This window comes from Poecilia formosa, unplaced genomic scaffold, assembly GCF_000485575.1.
Source record: "Poecilia formosa unplaced genomic scaffold, Poecilia_formosa-5.1.2 Scaffold20, whole genome shotgun sequence".
Taxonomy (NCBI): Eukaryota; Metazoa; Chordata; class Actinopteri; order Cyprinodontiformes; family Poeciliidae; genus Poecilia; species Poecilia formosa.
In genome coordinates, this window is record NW_006799959.1 from 2,626,046 (window position 1) to 2,643,215 (window position 17,170).

The following is a 17,170-nucleotide window of genomic DNA, read 5'->3' on the forward strand; positions in this document are numbered from 1 at the left end:
CTTTCCTTTTTTGTCCTTTATTCATTTAGTCGTTCCATCCATCCGTCTTCCTTCCATCCTCAGTTATTTTATTTAACCAATCATTTGTCTTTCCTTCCCTCTTTTCATCCTTTTGTCTTTAGTTCCATCCATCTTATTCAAGTCTTGATAAACTATAGAGTTTGGACTTTAAAAGTGAGCTGGAATCCTGATTTTATATTTTGTGGAAACCTCTGATAAATGCCCTTGTCACTGGATGCTTCCTGCTTATGTTCTGGTTTTTGAATAAGGGGAGAAAATAACTCCATGTTCTCTTTTTATTTGTGTGTAAGCGCCCACGTAAAGATCCTGCAGCACATTTTAATTGTTGAGAGAATTCTTCTTCATAAAAAATAAAAATGTATCTGATGTTTCTGCTGAAAGCTAACATTTTACTGACCCCTGGTGGAGCCCGGCTGCATTCCCTCATCATGATGCTTTTTGACACCTGCTGTGTGATCATTGGTGTGTCTGACAGGTGAGCAGAGGGCTGTAAAATATTACAAGTCTTGCACAGCTGCTTCAGTTTGGCTCTCATCAAATATGTTGGGTCGAATCGAGGATCCTGAGTAATCCGTTCCTCAGCATACCAACACGCCTGTTCGAATATTCAGCTGGCACAGTTGCCGCTGAGCAGAACATAGCCTGCATATTAGAAAAGAAACTCCACACTGCACTTTTGTTTCAAGTCTCTTTTTTTTTAGCTTCTGTGGGTGTGTCTGAGTTTTTCTAGCCTGCGGAGTTCAGCACAGAGAAAAAGCCCCGCTTTCAACATCTCAGCTGAGTACAATGTGTCTAAATGGGGTCATGAATGCTTCATTTCAGTGTCAAGCACACAGAACAGAATGTGCACTTCCATCTTCTCTTCCTCTTTGTGATTTTTTAAAATTCCCTAGCAAGCACAGCTGAGAACTGCATGAAAGCCGAACCAGAGTTAGAAAGACAAAACAACGATAAGGTGTTACAGAAGCAGTAGTCTGTTAATTTATCTGCTTTTTTTAAAAAGGGGTTATTAATCTGCTCAATATTTTCCAACAGCAAGGAGATTTTTTTTCTTTATGTATTTTTGTGATGGTTTGAGTTTTTTGGAACCGATAATGACTGGCACCTCCTTTCAGTTTTAGTTTTAGTGACAATAAAGCTGAATAATTGTTCAAAACTTCTGACCAAAATGTTTTTCTTTTTCTACTGGAGCAAAAGAGGCAACTGTGATTGTGCTTGCAGCCATTTTGCAGTAAATATCAGAAGCAATTTGTGGAGTGCTAGCCAGGATAACATGAGGAAAGGATGAGACCAGGCATAAACGTGATCCGTTTCCAGGATTGAGTCCGTTAATACTTCCAGAACATTTGGTTTGTCCGATTAACTTGGAGCCAGTGATTTCAAATTGAGCATGGCATAATATATTGAAATGTTCTGATACTGTTAATATGCACAATAACAATGTTACAAAAACTGTTTGGTTGCAGTAAATAATGTGTTTAATTTCCAAGTGAAGCGAATTCACATTTTAAATTATTTTTAACCAATCAGATTGATCCTCATTGCTACTGATGCTTCCAGTTAATTCAGATGATTGTATCGCTGTTGTGACGAGAAAGACAAATCTGGCATCCAACTCAGTATAGTTCTTTACGCCACATTAAGACCAGTTTGTTTAGTGTTCCAAAATTATCCACATAATCTAAATTAGCATGATGCCAATCTTTGCCATTTACAATATGTGAAAAGACGTAAAATTTCAGAGTGCTGCTCTTTTAACACCAAACAGTCCTTGCCTCAGAAAAGAGTTTGTCTCCCTGGTCAGCAACGTCTCTTCAGCAGCCTGCCTTCAATTTCCTTTGCAACCAACTGCTGTGCTGCTATTACTGAGTGGCTGAAAGGTACGACTTCAGGTTGTGGCTGAGAAAACTATTTTTACATCAGAATATTGAAGGCTGCCAAAACTTTAAGCATGCACATCCAGATATATTCAGAAACTCTGCTACAGAGCTGGTCAAAGAAAAAAGAAAGTATGGCTTTTTCCATCCTGTTGTCCTCAGAAAAACCTTTAAAGCTTGAAAGCTGTTGTTGAAGTTGTTGTGTCGTTTTATGAGGAAGCAAATAAACTGAATGTTTTTCATTTTATCGAGTCGTTTACAATGTAATGTGGGAAACCCAAACACACCATCTGAGTTTCTTACATTTCTTCTGATTGGTTTGATCCTTTAATAGCAAATATTACAGAAATACATTACCTCTAAAAACTGTAATGACCTCCCTTTATTGCTTCCAAGGTGTTTTAATTTGTGTTGAGGTGTTAAAATTATTTTTGAGTTATCAGTCAAAAACCCTATGAGAGGCAGCTGGTCATGATTGATTTATGGTGGAATAATGTTCTTTCCGCTTCAAAGTTATGGCTCCAGTAGCTGCATTTCCATTACAAATGTTTGCGAATCTTTGTTGATGTTCTGCTATCATAAAAAAAAAAACAACAGAATTTCGCAATTTCTGTTTCCATTAAATAGAAAACTCAATGAAAATGACATGTGAATCAGTTTTGTCATTAAAAAAACACTTCTTGTCATCTACTTCATCTTTCCTGCCAGTTGTAGCTTTTGTTTGTTAATCACATGATTCATGACGCAAAACAAAAGTGTTTCCATTGCAGTTCTGAAAATAAATTAATTTCTTTGTAGTCAAAAAAATCACCTCATCTTCGAGCAAAACCTTTTTCAAAATTGATGTAGTTCAATTTAGGAAATTTGTTCTTGTAATTCCATTTTGCACCATTTTAAGGTCAATGGAAATGCAGCTTGTGACGCTCACTGGTACATTAAATAGTTCAGAAATATAGCAGGCATGTTTTGCAACAGACTTTTTTGTGAAAGTATCTGCTTCTGAATACATTGTTTTGACACTGGGTTTGCTTTTTGGCTTTCTGTTCCTCTTTTATTCCAGTTTTAACCCACCAGTTTTTAAAAATGTTCCTTAAAATCTGTTTAGACAACTTGGGTTGTTACCAACATTTGGTTAAGTTTTTATTTGACTGGCCATATTAAAACTACTAATGAATTGTCAATATACTTTGTAGTCCTAAAAGCCCGACACAGTCCTCCTTCTCAAATTCAGCCCTACCACCACACCCCTGTAGGAGGCTTGGGCAGGGTTGGGGCACCTTTGGCAGAAACGTCGTGGCTAAAAAAGGGGAATGCCACCTAAATTTAGCTTTGGTGGCTGGAAACCGCAACGGACCGCCCAGAGAGGTGACACAGTGAACACACGCCGCTCTTCTAGCGCCACCCCTGGAAGGCATTCATCTCACACGGCACTTTTATGGATCTTGAGATTTAAACGGGGGTGACAGCGCAGACAACACCTCACGGGCTAGGTGAGCGTGGGAGGAGGGGTCGGCCGTGCTTATCTGGAACAGTTTGTGCCTTCGTAGTCTTTTTGGGGTCTTGTCAGGTTAGTGCTGGACAGCTGCTTTGTAATCCAACACCCAGGTTGACTTTTGGAGGACGTAATCTGTTGTATTAGCTTCAATACTACGCTACTTGTTAGACTCAGTTACATTTTATGCTGCTTGTTTTTGCGACGGATAGTCATTCTGAAGAACGTTTACCGAGTTTGTCGTTTACAGGGTTTGTTATAAGTTATTGATAAGTCAAACATTGTGGATTTGGAGGTTACTTGTTGTTGTTTCTGATGTTACCCTTGCTCTTAGAAGATGGAAGTGTGCAGATCTTCATTGGGATTTTCCCCCCATGCATGGTTCTTTTTAAGAAGCACATTCATGTGCACCAGATGAATGACGGCCTTTCAAAAGTATTAATTCTTCTTGAACATTTACACTCATTACTACAAAGTTCTGAAGATTTTTTTATTTTTATGTTTTAGCTCAAACTGTCATGTAAGACAGAGAACATCTGTGAACAATTTCAAAGTCTTGACAAAGAGCTCCAGTTGTATCTTTAACCTTCACATCTGTCTCAAGTTTTTTTCAGTCTCCACCAGGTTCTTATAATTGTCCTGTTTTTCCCATCACCTCCTCCCATTCGACTCCTGACCCATTTGCTGTGTTTTTTGTTTTTTTGGTCGCCAATGTTCTCAAATAAACCTCTGAGGCATGACTGGGAAAACTTTTTGCCGTGTTTGCTAAAATCATGGCATCAAATAGAAAATAACAAAAACTAAAATCAAGCAGTAAAGTGTCTGGATGGACAACCAATTATAAAAGTTTGGTTGTAAAAATACAAATACTTTGTGTCATACTTTACATTTTCCATTCTAAGAAAATTGTGTGTAATAATTTTACCCCGATTCCACATAGAAAGTATCCATCTACATCAATCACATTTACTGAACAGATCAAATTTGTATCATTCTTGAACTGCAGTTTGGAGACCGCACAAAATCAGTGTAAAGGCCTCAAATGGCCCTCAGGCCGCAGTTTGGATACCCACCACTGTGGTTAAATTACATTCAGGTGGACTCTTATTTACCATATAATTAACCTTTCAGGGTATATTTGCACTGGGGTAATCATTGTAAAGACGGTTACACACCACACTTTTCAGTTTTTTGTCACCAGTATTGAAAGTCATTTACTCTTTTCCTTCCACTTGAATTTTTTGTTCTACTTTGTGTTGCTCTGTCATATAAAATTAAATAAATGTACATTGTAGTTTTTGTAGTTTTAAGAAAATGAAATGAACAAACAGTATGAGTAATTTTTCTCATTACTGCAGCCATCACCGTTGTCATCATCAATCTTTTGCTCTCTGTTGAGAATCGCGATGTCACAATAAAACCCCATATGCAGCAGCAGCCCCAGCTGTAAATCTGAATGAAATTGAGTCATTAACCAGGGTAATTATTACCTTTAGTTGCTTCAACCAAAGAGTATCTTTAATTTCTCAGTGTGAGGACGGAAATCGGGTCTTTACGTGTTTACGAGCCCCCGTTGTGTCGTCTCCGCCGCTCCTTTCGTTATTTCCCGATTGTGTTGTTTCTCTGGTGGAAAACATCTGCCTGGTTTTCATCTCTTGATTTACTTGTGTTTGGTCTCATTCTGTGTGTGCATGTTGTCAGGAAAGAGCTTAGACAACAGCTCAATTAAGGCGCAGTCCAGCACAAGTTCCCAGCCTGATAGCACTCAGGGCTCCTCAGCTGCTGTGCACTGTAAGTCAGCATGGACGGCCAGGTTCAGCCTCTAACATTCAGATCTTATACCAAAAACAACATTTCTTGTTGTTTTTTTGGGGGGGGTGGTTTTCCATTTGATCCCTGCATGGACTAAAATCATCCACCTGCTGCTGTTTAGCGACACTAAATCGCAGCGGATTTTTAGATTTTAACCTGAGCCTCTTTAAACATTTACTAACAGCATTGACAAATGAACAAATTAGGGCTGGGCAATAAAGCACTTTTATTAATTCATATTTATTTTTTATTTTATTTATGTTTTAATCTTCTGGAAATCAGTATTTTTTTCTCCAGTGGACTCCATGTGTTTCCATAGTTCATAGTGATGTCGACACGCCCGGTGCGGCCATCTTGTTTGACACTCTAAGTCCAAATAAATAAAGATGGAATGTAAGGACAGATTATGATTTTTTAAATTACCAGAATAAAGTCATAATATTAGGAGAAAAGGGTAGTAATTTTATGACTCCTACATAAAAAATTAAAATGAAGAATATTGATCATCTTATGAAGTTATAGGACAAACTTAATCTTCTAACACACCAGCATCAAATTACTATCAGTGGTGGGACTTTGAGCAAATGACAGTCTATTTTTAGGAAAACCATACAAACTGAGCTGGTCACTCTGGAATCATTTTTTCTCATTAAAAAATATTTTTTCCTTTTAATTTTATGACATTTTTCTTGTAAAATTGCATCTTTATTCTGCTAATGACAATATTATTGTAGTTAAAAGTTCTTGTAGCCTTTTTTTTTTTTTAAATCAGTTAAATTGGATCTGGTAGAAAAAAATTGGAGATTTAATTTTCAAGCCATATTGCCCAGCCCTAGAACAAATATATTAAATTGCTTTAAATTCAATTTTCTCAAGTCAATCCTCGAGCTGTTTTCTGAATTACTCTTTGGCTCCCTCTCATGGAGTCAAATAAAACAACAATAGCGCTGCTTAATTCTCGTGTTAGTGTTATTTTTCTCACAATTCCAAGCATGGATTTTGTCAGAATATTATGCAGAAAGTGTTGAAAGGAAATGTTGATGGGAGCTGATCACGGCGAGGAAGTTTGTGGATTCTGGGGGTCGCTTTGAAATTCAAACGCCTCCATGTTCCTCCCTTCCCAAATTCAGCTGCTGCGAAGTTTGCTGACCTGCTGGGCTCTTTGCGTAGAGGCTCAGGGCCCATCACCGACGGAGAAGGTAGATCCAGCACTCCGCCTCCAGCTGCCCTCTCCGCCCCTTCCCCTCCACTCACCCCTGTTGTCCCCATGCAGAGTAAGTGGGCAGGAGCCAAAACAGACTCAGCAGTAAACAACCTCTAAATGAGCGTTATAGTCATTTATCTGGCATCTGCTTTTCCTCTGATGCCATGCCAGGATGCTGCATGATGAGAAGCTTGGACAGATTACAGAACAGGGTCAGAACTGATGTGGAACAAGGGAATTGTGGAAGCAGAAATTTAGCGCTAATATGCTGTATAATGTGATGCATGCAAACTTTGAACAACAAAATATAAAAATACTTTTAAAGAGCCACAAATAAAACTGCAGGAAAGAGATTTAAAAAGCTGCACAAAAACATTGCATAGTTACAGGACGTCCTCAGTAAAACAGTCTTTAAAAATAATAAGTAGCCAAAACAACATACAATATTTCACAAAAGTTAATCTACTGTTCAGTACAAATCTAAGAAAAGGCAGTCATTTTTTACCCCCCAAAACAAATATTAACCTTTATAAACCCACTGACAACCCTGTTAAAGGAGCAAAGTTGTTGTTGTTGTTTTTTACATAAAAATACCAAATATGAAAATATGTCAAAAGATAATTTATGTAAACTGTGAAGAGAAAGAAAATTTATCTAGAAGTCTTGTTAATTTGAAAACTAGAGGAAAAAAACAATGTAATTACAAAATAACACATTTTCTATGAAACTGTTAAAGTAACTTTTGTAACTGTTGCTAACATCGCTCTTCTTCTTCTTCTTCAAAAATATTATATATATATATATATATATATATATATATATATATATATATATTAAAGAAAACAAAGTTAAAGTTTATTTAACCTTTTTATTTAAGTGCAGCTCCATAAACTACATTAAATCACTTAGCAGATTAAAATACAAATTACTGTTTTAATCCACCCAAAAATGAGTATTTGAAATGAAATAATTTGTGTGCATCAAAAACTATTTACATATTTGATAAAATAACCTAATTTGTGAAAGTGCCAAAACAGATTCTTATTTAAATTGACTAGAAATTTACCCATTTTTCTCATCCTCTTCATGTTTTTTTCCCCATCTTATTGTTTGTAACCTGTTCTATATTCCTCTGTCATTCCATCCCTCCATCCATCCATCCGTCCATCCCGGACCCCTCAGTGTCCCGGCTCACAGACCTGGTAAGCAGCGTCCGCAGGGTGCCGCCGCCCGCTGCACCCGACGGCGACGCCGCCTCGGCGTTGGCCCCCGTCACCAAGCCGGCCCCTCCACCTGCACACTCCACTCCCCCACCTCCCTCCCACTCCCCCTCCAGCCCCTCCTTGTCCTCCTCCCAGAGTGAGTACTAAGCCCCACAGCAAACCCCGCCCCCCTTGCTGCATGCTGGCCAATCAGAAGCTGTGATCAGATGACTTTGGACTTCAGTTTGGGATCGACGCTAACATCTGGATAAACAGAAGCATGTTCTGCAGAGTGAAGTAGATCATGCTGATCTGAATGCAGATGGTTTATTTTTATGTTTTTGAGCCTCATTAAACCTCGTTGGTGCTCTGCTGGTAGATTACTGCTGACTGCAGGCGGCTGATTTAACTTGTATTTCAATACAAAAAATGTGACACTGCTTGTGAGGATACTGGTCGATGTGTGTGTGTGTGTGTGTGTGTGTGCACGCTCTCTTAATAAACTAAACTGCTCAGGATCAACATCTGAAAGTTGCTGAGATTTTTCTCTTGTTTATTTTAGATCTGCATCTGATAATTATTTTAGTAATCAGTTATTCTGTCGATTACTCGGGTAAAACATTATATTTTTAATTTTTTGCAGATTTTTTATTTAACCACTTCAGCTTTACATTACATTAAAAGATGCAAATAAACAAATAATTAAGTTCCTTTTAAAAAATAGGAAAAATAAACAGTTTATTACTATTTAACTGCAGCATTCCTGAATGTTTGATGCATCTGCAGCTAAGGAAACATCAACGTGTAAAAATCAGCCTCTTGTTTGACGTAACATCAATAAAGTGTAGGACTGATCTGTTGATTATTCTGTTAATCAATTAATAATTGGGCAGCAAAAGCTGCTTAAAAGGGAGGATTTTGTTTTGTACAGATTTTGAACCAGGTGAAGCAAAAACTGCAACACTTGAAGAGTTTTGAATAGAACAGATAAAGTTTTTCATTTTAAATGTATTTATTTTTGTACATTTGGGCTTAATTATTGCTCTGACTGTGTTGTTCTTTCAGCAAATGTCTTTTTTTGAGTCTGTAGATTCCAGTCAACAATTAATTGATTACTAAATTAGCTAACGATTATATTTCAATGATCGATTAATAATTGAATTCCCAGTTTGTCTTTTCATTAATTCTGTAAAATGAAGTAACTGCTTTGGTTGGAGTCATGGCTGCCTTTGCCAGAGCATCTGTTTGGTTGGTTTTAAATAACTAAACTAACTTCCCTCCTCAGTCCAGCCGCTGTTTGTTTATACGTCGTTCTTCTGTCTTCTGCAGCGCGCAAACAAGAAATCATCAAGATCACCGAACAGCTGATCGAGGCCATCAACAATGGAGACTTTGACGCTTACGCGTGAGTCTGGGATCTCTTGAATGTTTTGTGTCATTTGCATAATTTGGGGTCTTGAAAACCAGCCCTGCTGTTCTGTGGTCAGTAAGATCTGCGATCCCGGGTTGACTTCGTTTGAGCCGGAGGCCTTGGGAAACCTGGTAGAGGGAATGGATTTCCACAGATTCTACTTTGAGAACCGTAAGATATAAACATTTGTTTCCCTCTGATTCCTCTAAGATTCATCTGTTCCTATATTTAGTCTGTTTTCTTTAAGATCTAAGATTTCCTCAGATCATTTCTCAGATCTGAATTATGGTCATTAGGATAATATATGATGCCTTCCAATGTTAGTGGAAGCAGATGAAGCTAAAAATACCACTACAGAAGTTCTGGATAAAACAGATTTACAAACAAATTCTTTTCCAAGACACTATAGATCTGTTTTTATCTCCTTTCTCTTCTTCTATTGAGTAATCTAAAATAAGTAATGTCTTTTTTGTTTGTCAGTTTTGGCTAAGAACAACAAACCCATCCACACCACCATCCTGAACCCCCACGTCCACCTGATCGGCGAGGACGCCGCCTGCATCGCGTACATCCGGCTCACTCAGTTTGTGGACAACCAGGGCCGGCCGCGCTCCAGCCAGTCGGAGGAAACGCGCGTCTGGCATCGCAGAGACAGCAAGTGGCAGAACATCCACTTCCACTGCTCAGGCGCGCCAGCTGCGCCTCTCCAGTGAGGTACGAGCCAGCCGACGGGGCAACGCGGCAGCAGATGGCCGCCTCACTCACAGCATGTCTCACAGGAAGAAAATTATTAAAATGTATCGGCAACTTTTATAAAGATTTGTGAAAAGCCTTCAAAAAAATATTTTTTTAAGTCGGTAGCTTAATCTTACACTGAAAATGTTTGGGGGGAAAAAAAACAACTCAAATCTGAAACGTAGTTTTGAACTTTTTTTCAGTTTCAAATCTTTTCAGTTCCATTATTTTTTCTGAGATTAAATTTTTTTCACTTTATGAGCCAAATTTAGCTCTAAATCCATTTAAATCCTTCAGTTGTTTGATCATAACACATCGAACTAATCATGATGAATGAATTATTGAAATAATTATCAACTGTATGTTAGGCAATAAAATGTTTATTTTATTATTTTAGAAAGTAATCTAATTATTTATTTACAATGTCACGTATTTCTAATTTTGTATAAAAAAAGACTTAAAATGACAATTTTTAAAAATGTGATTAAATCCTCAAACACCAATATAATTGATTGCAAAAGTAATTATTTACTGCCATAATAGTTGAAACCCAGGGAAGCAGAAATCCATGAATTAGAAGTTGTAAAAAACTCTGATTAACTTTAAAAAGCACAGCATAAATGGAACGAAATGCTTCAGGTACTTTTATTTTAATAGGATCATTTGGGATTCCAGCTGTAATCCCATGTGTCATTTTCTAATAAAAACAAGTCAGTTTAAGATTTGACATTATCCCGCTGCAGTAAAAAAACAGTTTCTTTCAAGGCTTTTTGAACAATTTCACCAGAAAGGCCAGTAAATCTGGCTGCTGCACTGGGTGCTGGTCTGTCCGTGTTAAAAGTTTGATACCATTGAAACATCCTTCATTAGAGGCTAAAGACTTTGGAAGGACAGCTGTTTGTCTCCACTGGCTGGAAGAGAGAGGAGGACACAAAAACACCAGGACAGGTCTGCAGTAATGTCCTTGTGTATCTTTAAAAGTGTTTGCATGACACTTTTTTTAAATCTCATAAAAGCAAGAAAATGAAACGGAGACTACATCTGCAGAAGACCATGCCTGTGTATTATTTTGTTAGGTAGAATGTTTTCTACACCTATTTCTCCATTATAAAATGTGATTGAACTGCTTAGAATAATTTTTATATGAATGAAAATTAATAGTGGACAATATGGATTTAAAATAAATAATTTGATATTGGACTATAAATCGCCCCAGAAGTTATTGTGATAAATTATAATATAGTTGTTTTGAGACTGTTTTCAAGTAAAACAATGGTAATGGCATAATAATGCCAGAACACATTCTCAAAGATCAACAAACTTTCAATTCTAAATTCATTTAGCAGTGGAACTGGAAGACATTTTAACTATCCAAAAATAAATAAACAAAACAACAGAAACAACAAAATATAAAGACTTAATTTTGCTTATCCAAATCACTCTTTAGCAAGTCCTGTCTGTGTTTTTAACTTGGACAAAGTTAAAAACCTGTGACTGTATTAGTCGTCTGTTCTCCTTTCCAGGGTTGAATGCTGTAGTTGTGTCTGTCAGGAATGATGTGCTGGAGAGAAAAGAGGAAGAGGAAGGGATGAAGGAACACATCCAGTGTTGACTTGGAGGACATGGCTCGTCTCGCCTCAACAATCAAATCCCTCTCTCACTGGACTCCATCCCCCAGCATGCACCTCTGCTTCTACAACCGTGACCCCGCCTCCGTCTGCATCTACAAACTAAGCTCCTGACGACCATCGCTCCACATCTTCTTCTTTTTCTTCTTCTTCTTCTTCTTCTGTTCCTTACTCCTCCTCTTCTCTCCAGCTCACTGGGTGTTTGATTCGGGGTGTGGCGCCCCCTACCTGCAGTGTCTCTCACACCCCCACAATATTTTTGTGACCCTTTCTTGTCCTCCTGTGAATCCGCACCTGTGTGACATAAACACTGCACTGGAAATACAGTATGTAAAGTTTTAAGTAAAATCTATAATTATCATTACTATATTATGATTATTATTGTTACACATTTGCAATTGTATATGTAATTTGTATAATTCAGATTTCTTGATGCCAGTGGTTTTTAGAGTTGAAGGAACTTTTTTGTTTTATCTTTTTAAGGAAGCATGTTTTATTCCCCATAGTAACAGTGGCTGTTTTCTTGTTTTTTTATTCTTATAATTATTATTATTGTGGCTGTTAAGTGGAAAAGGATTATTGGCCGTTTTTATAATTTGCTTCTTCTACGTTCGCTATCATACTGCACTTGAAGTCATGGCTGAAACGTCGGTTTTAGTATTTTTACTTTTATCTTTCGGTCGTTTTTTGTTGCTTTTTGGATGGGACGTTTCTGAACGTAGAGTGTGATTATACAGCAGGGGTCAGAAGTTTACATACAGTCAAGGATGTGATCAAGTTTAGGCTGCAAGGGATTAATTTACTTTTTTCTGTGTGGAATGGGTAAAAAAACACATCAATTTTATTATTTTTAAAAGCAAGAACTGGGCACACAAGTTTGATTTTACTGTGGATTTTCTCTTATAAAACAACAAATTCAAATTTATGCATGCTAACTCCACTAATATTTGGTAAAGCAAGTTGGATCTGGCTCCATATTTGACCAATCTTCTTACCAGTTTATTTAAATTGATTTGTTTGGTTTGTCTATTCAAAAACAGATTTTTTTTTTGTAGCATATTTAAGTCTTCTTTTTTTCATAATTACCTAAACTTTGTTCAATGCACCAGCATCACTGGCAGCAAAACTGCCACCAACATGCATGCCATGCATGGTCCAGTGTTCTTGGGTTTGAAATAATAAGAGAGTTTAAGAGGTTAGATTATATTATAGTTTTTCCCTCTATGTACAAGAGAAAATCCGCAATTAATTCAAACTTCTTCTCAAAAGTCCATCTGGTTGTTTGCTAAAAGTGAGGCGGCTGGGGGAGAAAAACGGCGTAAATAAACCAATAACTGATGAAAGTAGGTAAACTTATGACCAGATCTGTACAGTGTGTGTTGGTGAGCGCGGTCATGCTAGGTAGCGACGTAGCATTCACAGTCCAGGTAACTGAGCACAATCAGAGGAACCTGCTGTTGTTTCTTAGCTGCATTGCAAAAACACAAAATCTGATCAAGTTGTCTAGTTTCCAATGCAAATACCTTAAACACTTTAAAATAAGACAAAAATAACTTTTAAGTAACGTATCAGCAAGAGATAGCAGCTTCTTTTAAGTCAATTATGTTTGCATATTGATAAAAATTACTACTTGCAGATTTTTTCACTTATAACAAGACATTTTTCTCATGCAATAAGTGAACTTGTCAATCACGTTTATTTGTGTAGCATATTTAATCATCAAGGCAAGTCAAAGTGCTTCACATCATAAAACACAAAACTAATTCAGTCACCAATTGAGAAAGTAGTAACAAATATGACATTTTGTCAAGTGCCATCATCAACATACATCAAATATGTTGATCATTGTTTCATTTATGATGGAGCACTGATTTAAATGAACTCAGTGTTTTGGCTGTTTTACAGTTTTCTGAAAGTTTGTTATAGATTTGTGGTGTATAGAAGCTGAATGCTGCTTCTCCATGTTTGGTTCTAGTACTTTTTCATCCATAATTGACTTAAAACAAGCTCTTGTCTTGTTGATAAGTTAGTTTTGACTTATTTCAAGGGTACTAATATTTTCAATGGAAACTTTACAAAACCACTTGATGTTTGTAGTATTTGTGGCAGAAGAGGCTGAAGTCTGAAGCAACTCAGCAAATCAAGAAGAAAACTTTCTTTTCTACCTTTCTCTTACCTGCACTCAGGAGCTCTGATTCATGTCTTACAACAGCTTAAAGCTGCAAATCCTACAAAATGCACAAGAAGAGCATGTTGTCTGTAGTTGTTTTCTACAAGCATCAAACATGTCAGATGAGGAGGAAGCTCTGCTGAAACCTCCCTCTGTTTTCAGTCAGACCTGAAGCTCAGTGACTCATCCTCAACCTGCTTGGGGCTCTTTTTATTTTTGGGGTAGACGGGGATGCTCAGCTGGTGTCTCCTGCTGTTGCTTGGAGACGGATGAACACCCGCTTGAAGCTCAGTGCTCCTTCTTAAAAAGGCCGAATTATTTTTAACCTGCACTGCTGGCTGAAACACAACAACAGGTTCTTTATTTTTCTTTAATTGAAAGGGACAAAAGAAGTCGGCACTCTGAACGACAGATCCTTTCGGATTTGTGTGACCTTTCTCGTTTCTGAAGCCATAGAGCAGAAAGCTGGTGCTACTGCTGCTGTTTTTCCAAATGAAGCACATTCAAAAACTAAGACTCCATCCTGCAGCAGTGGGGAATCATGAAGGTTGTGTTTGCTTGGTGCTTCAATCATGTCGGTCTTTTAATACAGTGTGCAATATATTTGTAAGTGCATGTAGATTTAAAGCCTTCAGTCTGTGCTCTTTGAAACCCTGGGGGAGGTTTAGGAGGCGTTTATGAGAGACAGGAACAGGCCTTGAACCCCAGGATGTTTTTTTTTTTTCATGCTTTGTTTTTTATTTTTCTGTGCTTTTACTTCATTATGTTCGGTTTGTGTACAGTGTTATTAGCCTTTCATAACATAAAGTGCCAGAGGCAGCAGGTAGAGCAGATGGACTTTGCAGCAGTAAAAACTGATTATTTGTTTTAGAAGAGGTTCGACTTGCGATCAGCTCCGCTGTTCTTCGTCCACCACTGGCTGCCTTCGGGTTTTGTATCACCGCTCGGTCTGAACAAGAGATTCAGAGAGACCCAGCTGTCGGTTTGGTGAACAGTCCTCAGGTTTTTATTTATTTTGAGTATTTATTTATTTATTTTAGTGGATGTTTTTACTGTGCTTTTTTTTTTTTAAGTTGTTTTCCAATTGTGCAAGTACTGTCTGTAAAACCTGTTCTTAAAGGGATAGCACACCTAATTTGGCCGACATACAATGAGTTAGGACTATGGAGTGTCAAAAGTTCAAATATTTTTCAAAAAATTATGATAGAATCCAGAAAATTGGGTGTGTAATAATTAATTTAAACCCTATTAACCACATTAATATCTAAATGTGAAATCCACTAATTAAAAATTTAAGGTAAAACAATATCAACTTATTTCATTTACTCATGCATTTGAGCACAACGTCAAACTTATAAATTATACTAAGAGATAATTATTGTATTTTTGTAAATATTTTTATTACCACCAACATATTTGATTTATTATAACACATTATAAATTAATAAATCCATTAATTATCTACTTATTTTTTGTGAATTATAATAATTAAAAAACATTAAAGTAATATTTTATTTTCCTTAGAATTGCGGCAGATTTGGACTTCCGTAGTTATTCTGAGGTACTGTTTAAAGTGGGACACTTTATGACTTATGTTATTATACAGGATTGTATTTTGCGTCAGCCGTCCCTCGGATGTTTCAACACTTCCTTCATAAGATGTTGGATTTTGTCAGATGAAGCCTTTTTCCTCACCACTGAGAGTTTGTATCGTACTGACGTCTCATCCAGTAAGGACGCTGTTGTCTACTTCAACATGTTTTATTATTAAGAGGTCAACCCTTCTCCAGAAAAAAAGAAGAAATAGCAGCATGTGCAGTACAAAAGTGATGTTCTTCTGTTCTTCTTAGCGTGTTTCTAGCCTTGAAAATCAACATAATAAGACTCACATATTTAAAACGAGGGAGTTCACAGTATAATAGCACTGCTGCTAGCAGCGTAGCTCTCATCTTCTTTGCATGACAGTCAAAAGGACATTTTAGTTTTTTGGTGTTTTTATTTGGGTTCTCATTTTCTACTGAATGCTGGTAAACTCGACCTTTCTCTATTTTCTCAGCTTTTTAAGTGCATATAACTATTTTTATCTCCAGATGATATAATGAAGATGATTAATATGGTAAGGATTATTATAATCATGACTGTGGTACTAAGAATGACTATGATAAAGTGGACATTCATGATGATGATGATGTGTTGATGATACTTTTGCATGCTTTTCTATGGGTTCTCAGTGTTGTCAGTGCAGCCAGCAGGAGGCGCAGTCGCACCACATGAAGCACAGACAGATTTTTTGTTTTTTGTCCTGAATTTGGATCAGAGAGACGAACCGGTTCATTATCAGTCTGAGCTCTGAAGCCGCCGTTTCACTCTGAACTTCTGCGTTGTTTTTTATTTCCTGCAGCAGAAGATAAGTTGCTCTGACAACACTGAGGCGGTTTCTCTTCTGTGGGAGTCTCTCTTTTTCCTGCTCCCTCTGTTTCCAACCTTCTTCAATCATTTCTCTGCAGTCGGTTCTTTCTGGTTTCCCTTTGTCTCTTTTTGTCAGTTTGGCTTTCTTCTGTATAATATTAACCCTCTAGTTCTCCACTTCTCCATATTATTGCTCTGTTCTCTTACGTGCTACACGTGTTTCTCTAACTTCAAGAAATGTGTTAAGGTGTTATCAATAAAATGAGTTTAAATAGAAACTTCAGTGTCTTTCTGTGTAGATGGGTTTTAGTTTACATGAACACATCACTCCAAATGTCATAAACGTTTATTAAATCTTTCCAAATGAGCAAATAATCATGTAGACTTTTAATATCTGCACAAAGAAAACAACACAAAATGCATAAAATGTAACAAAGAAAAATAATTTCCAAATGCTAAACATTAGATTTAACATTCTGTTATATATGGTAAGAAAAGATGAATGTACATAAAGATATAAACTTTTTAAAGCATTTCATGAAGAAAACTAAATGTACACAGTATATTAAAGAGTGTAACAAAGTAATCAAACACCATTTGAACTTTTAGTTCAATAATCTCAACCATTCATCATCAATCACAGTGTTGAACTGATCGGCTTGCCATTGATTGGAATTGGCTGATTTTTGTTTTTTTCTTGATCTGGTTTGACTTTGATCGGCAGGTTAAATCTGTTTCCCATCACACATCTGAACACAGCTGGTGCACTTTAAGTTTAATAAAAAATATGTTAGACTGGTATAATGCCGCGATAAAGTATTAGTCTTATTAGGGTTTTTTAATATTTTTGCTTCTATAGCACTTAATTTTTTTAAGCTTGTTAAACAAATGTGAAAACAAAAAATTAGATTGAGTTAGAATAAGGATTTAATTTATTAAAGAAAAAAGATAGCATTGGTTTTGTCACCTTTTGCAACAGCTGCCATAAAGCCAGTAATTTGGTCATCTTTTTTTCCCCTCAATAAAGGAAATAATTTGAAAACTGCTTTTTATTTTTACTATGATCCCCTTACTGAAGGTTTTTATGATCTTTAACATTTAAGTGAAATAAAGTAAGCAAAAACAACTGAATCTGTAACATTTTGAAAAAGATTATAATCTCCATGTCTTCTTTATGGAGTAAAAGAAATAAAAAAAGAAATAAAAAAA

At 36.7% G+C, this 17,170-nt stretch overlaps 1 protein-coding gene across 35 annotated transcripts in view; it reads left to right on the forward strand.

Moving 5' to 3' along the window:
• Positions 1 to 12,916, forward strand: part of camk2b1 (calcium/calmodulin-dependent protein kinase (CaM kinase) II beta 1) — an 80,303-nt gene extending 67,387 nt beyond the window's left edge. For 18 of the 35 annotated variants that reach the window (XM_016669168.1, XM_016669173.1, XM_016669177.1 and 15 more), the window contains 7 exons: positions 5,092 to 5,181; positions 6,333 to 6,476; positions 7,589 to 7,765; positions 8,938 to 9,013; positions 9,096 to 9,190; positions 9,500 to 9,733; positions 11,278 to 12,916. In XM_016669168.1, coding sequence (XP_016524654.1) covers positions 5,092 to 5,181; positions 6,333 to 6,476; positions 7,589 to 7,765; positions 8,938 to 9,013; positions 9,096 to 9,190; positions 9,500 to 9,732 — 815 coding nt within the window. In that variant the 3' untranslated portion in view covers position 9,733; positions 11,278 to 12,916. The remainder of the gene's footprint in view (positions 1 to 5,091; positions 5,182 to 6,332; positions 6,477 to 7,588; positions 7,766 to 8,937; positions 9,014 to 9,095; positions 9,191 to 9,499; positions 9,734 to 11,277) is intronic. The other 17 variants (XM_007547398.2, XM_007547415.2, XM_007547407.2 and 14 more) reach the window with 1 other exon arrangement.
• The last annotated feature ends 4,254 nt before the right edge of the window (positions 12,917 to 17,170 follow it).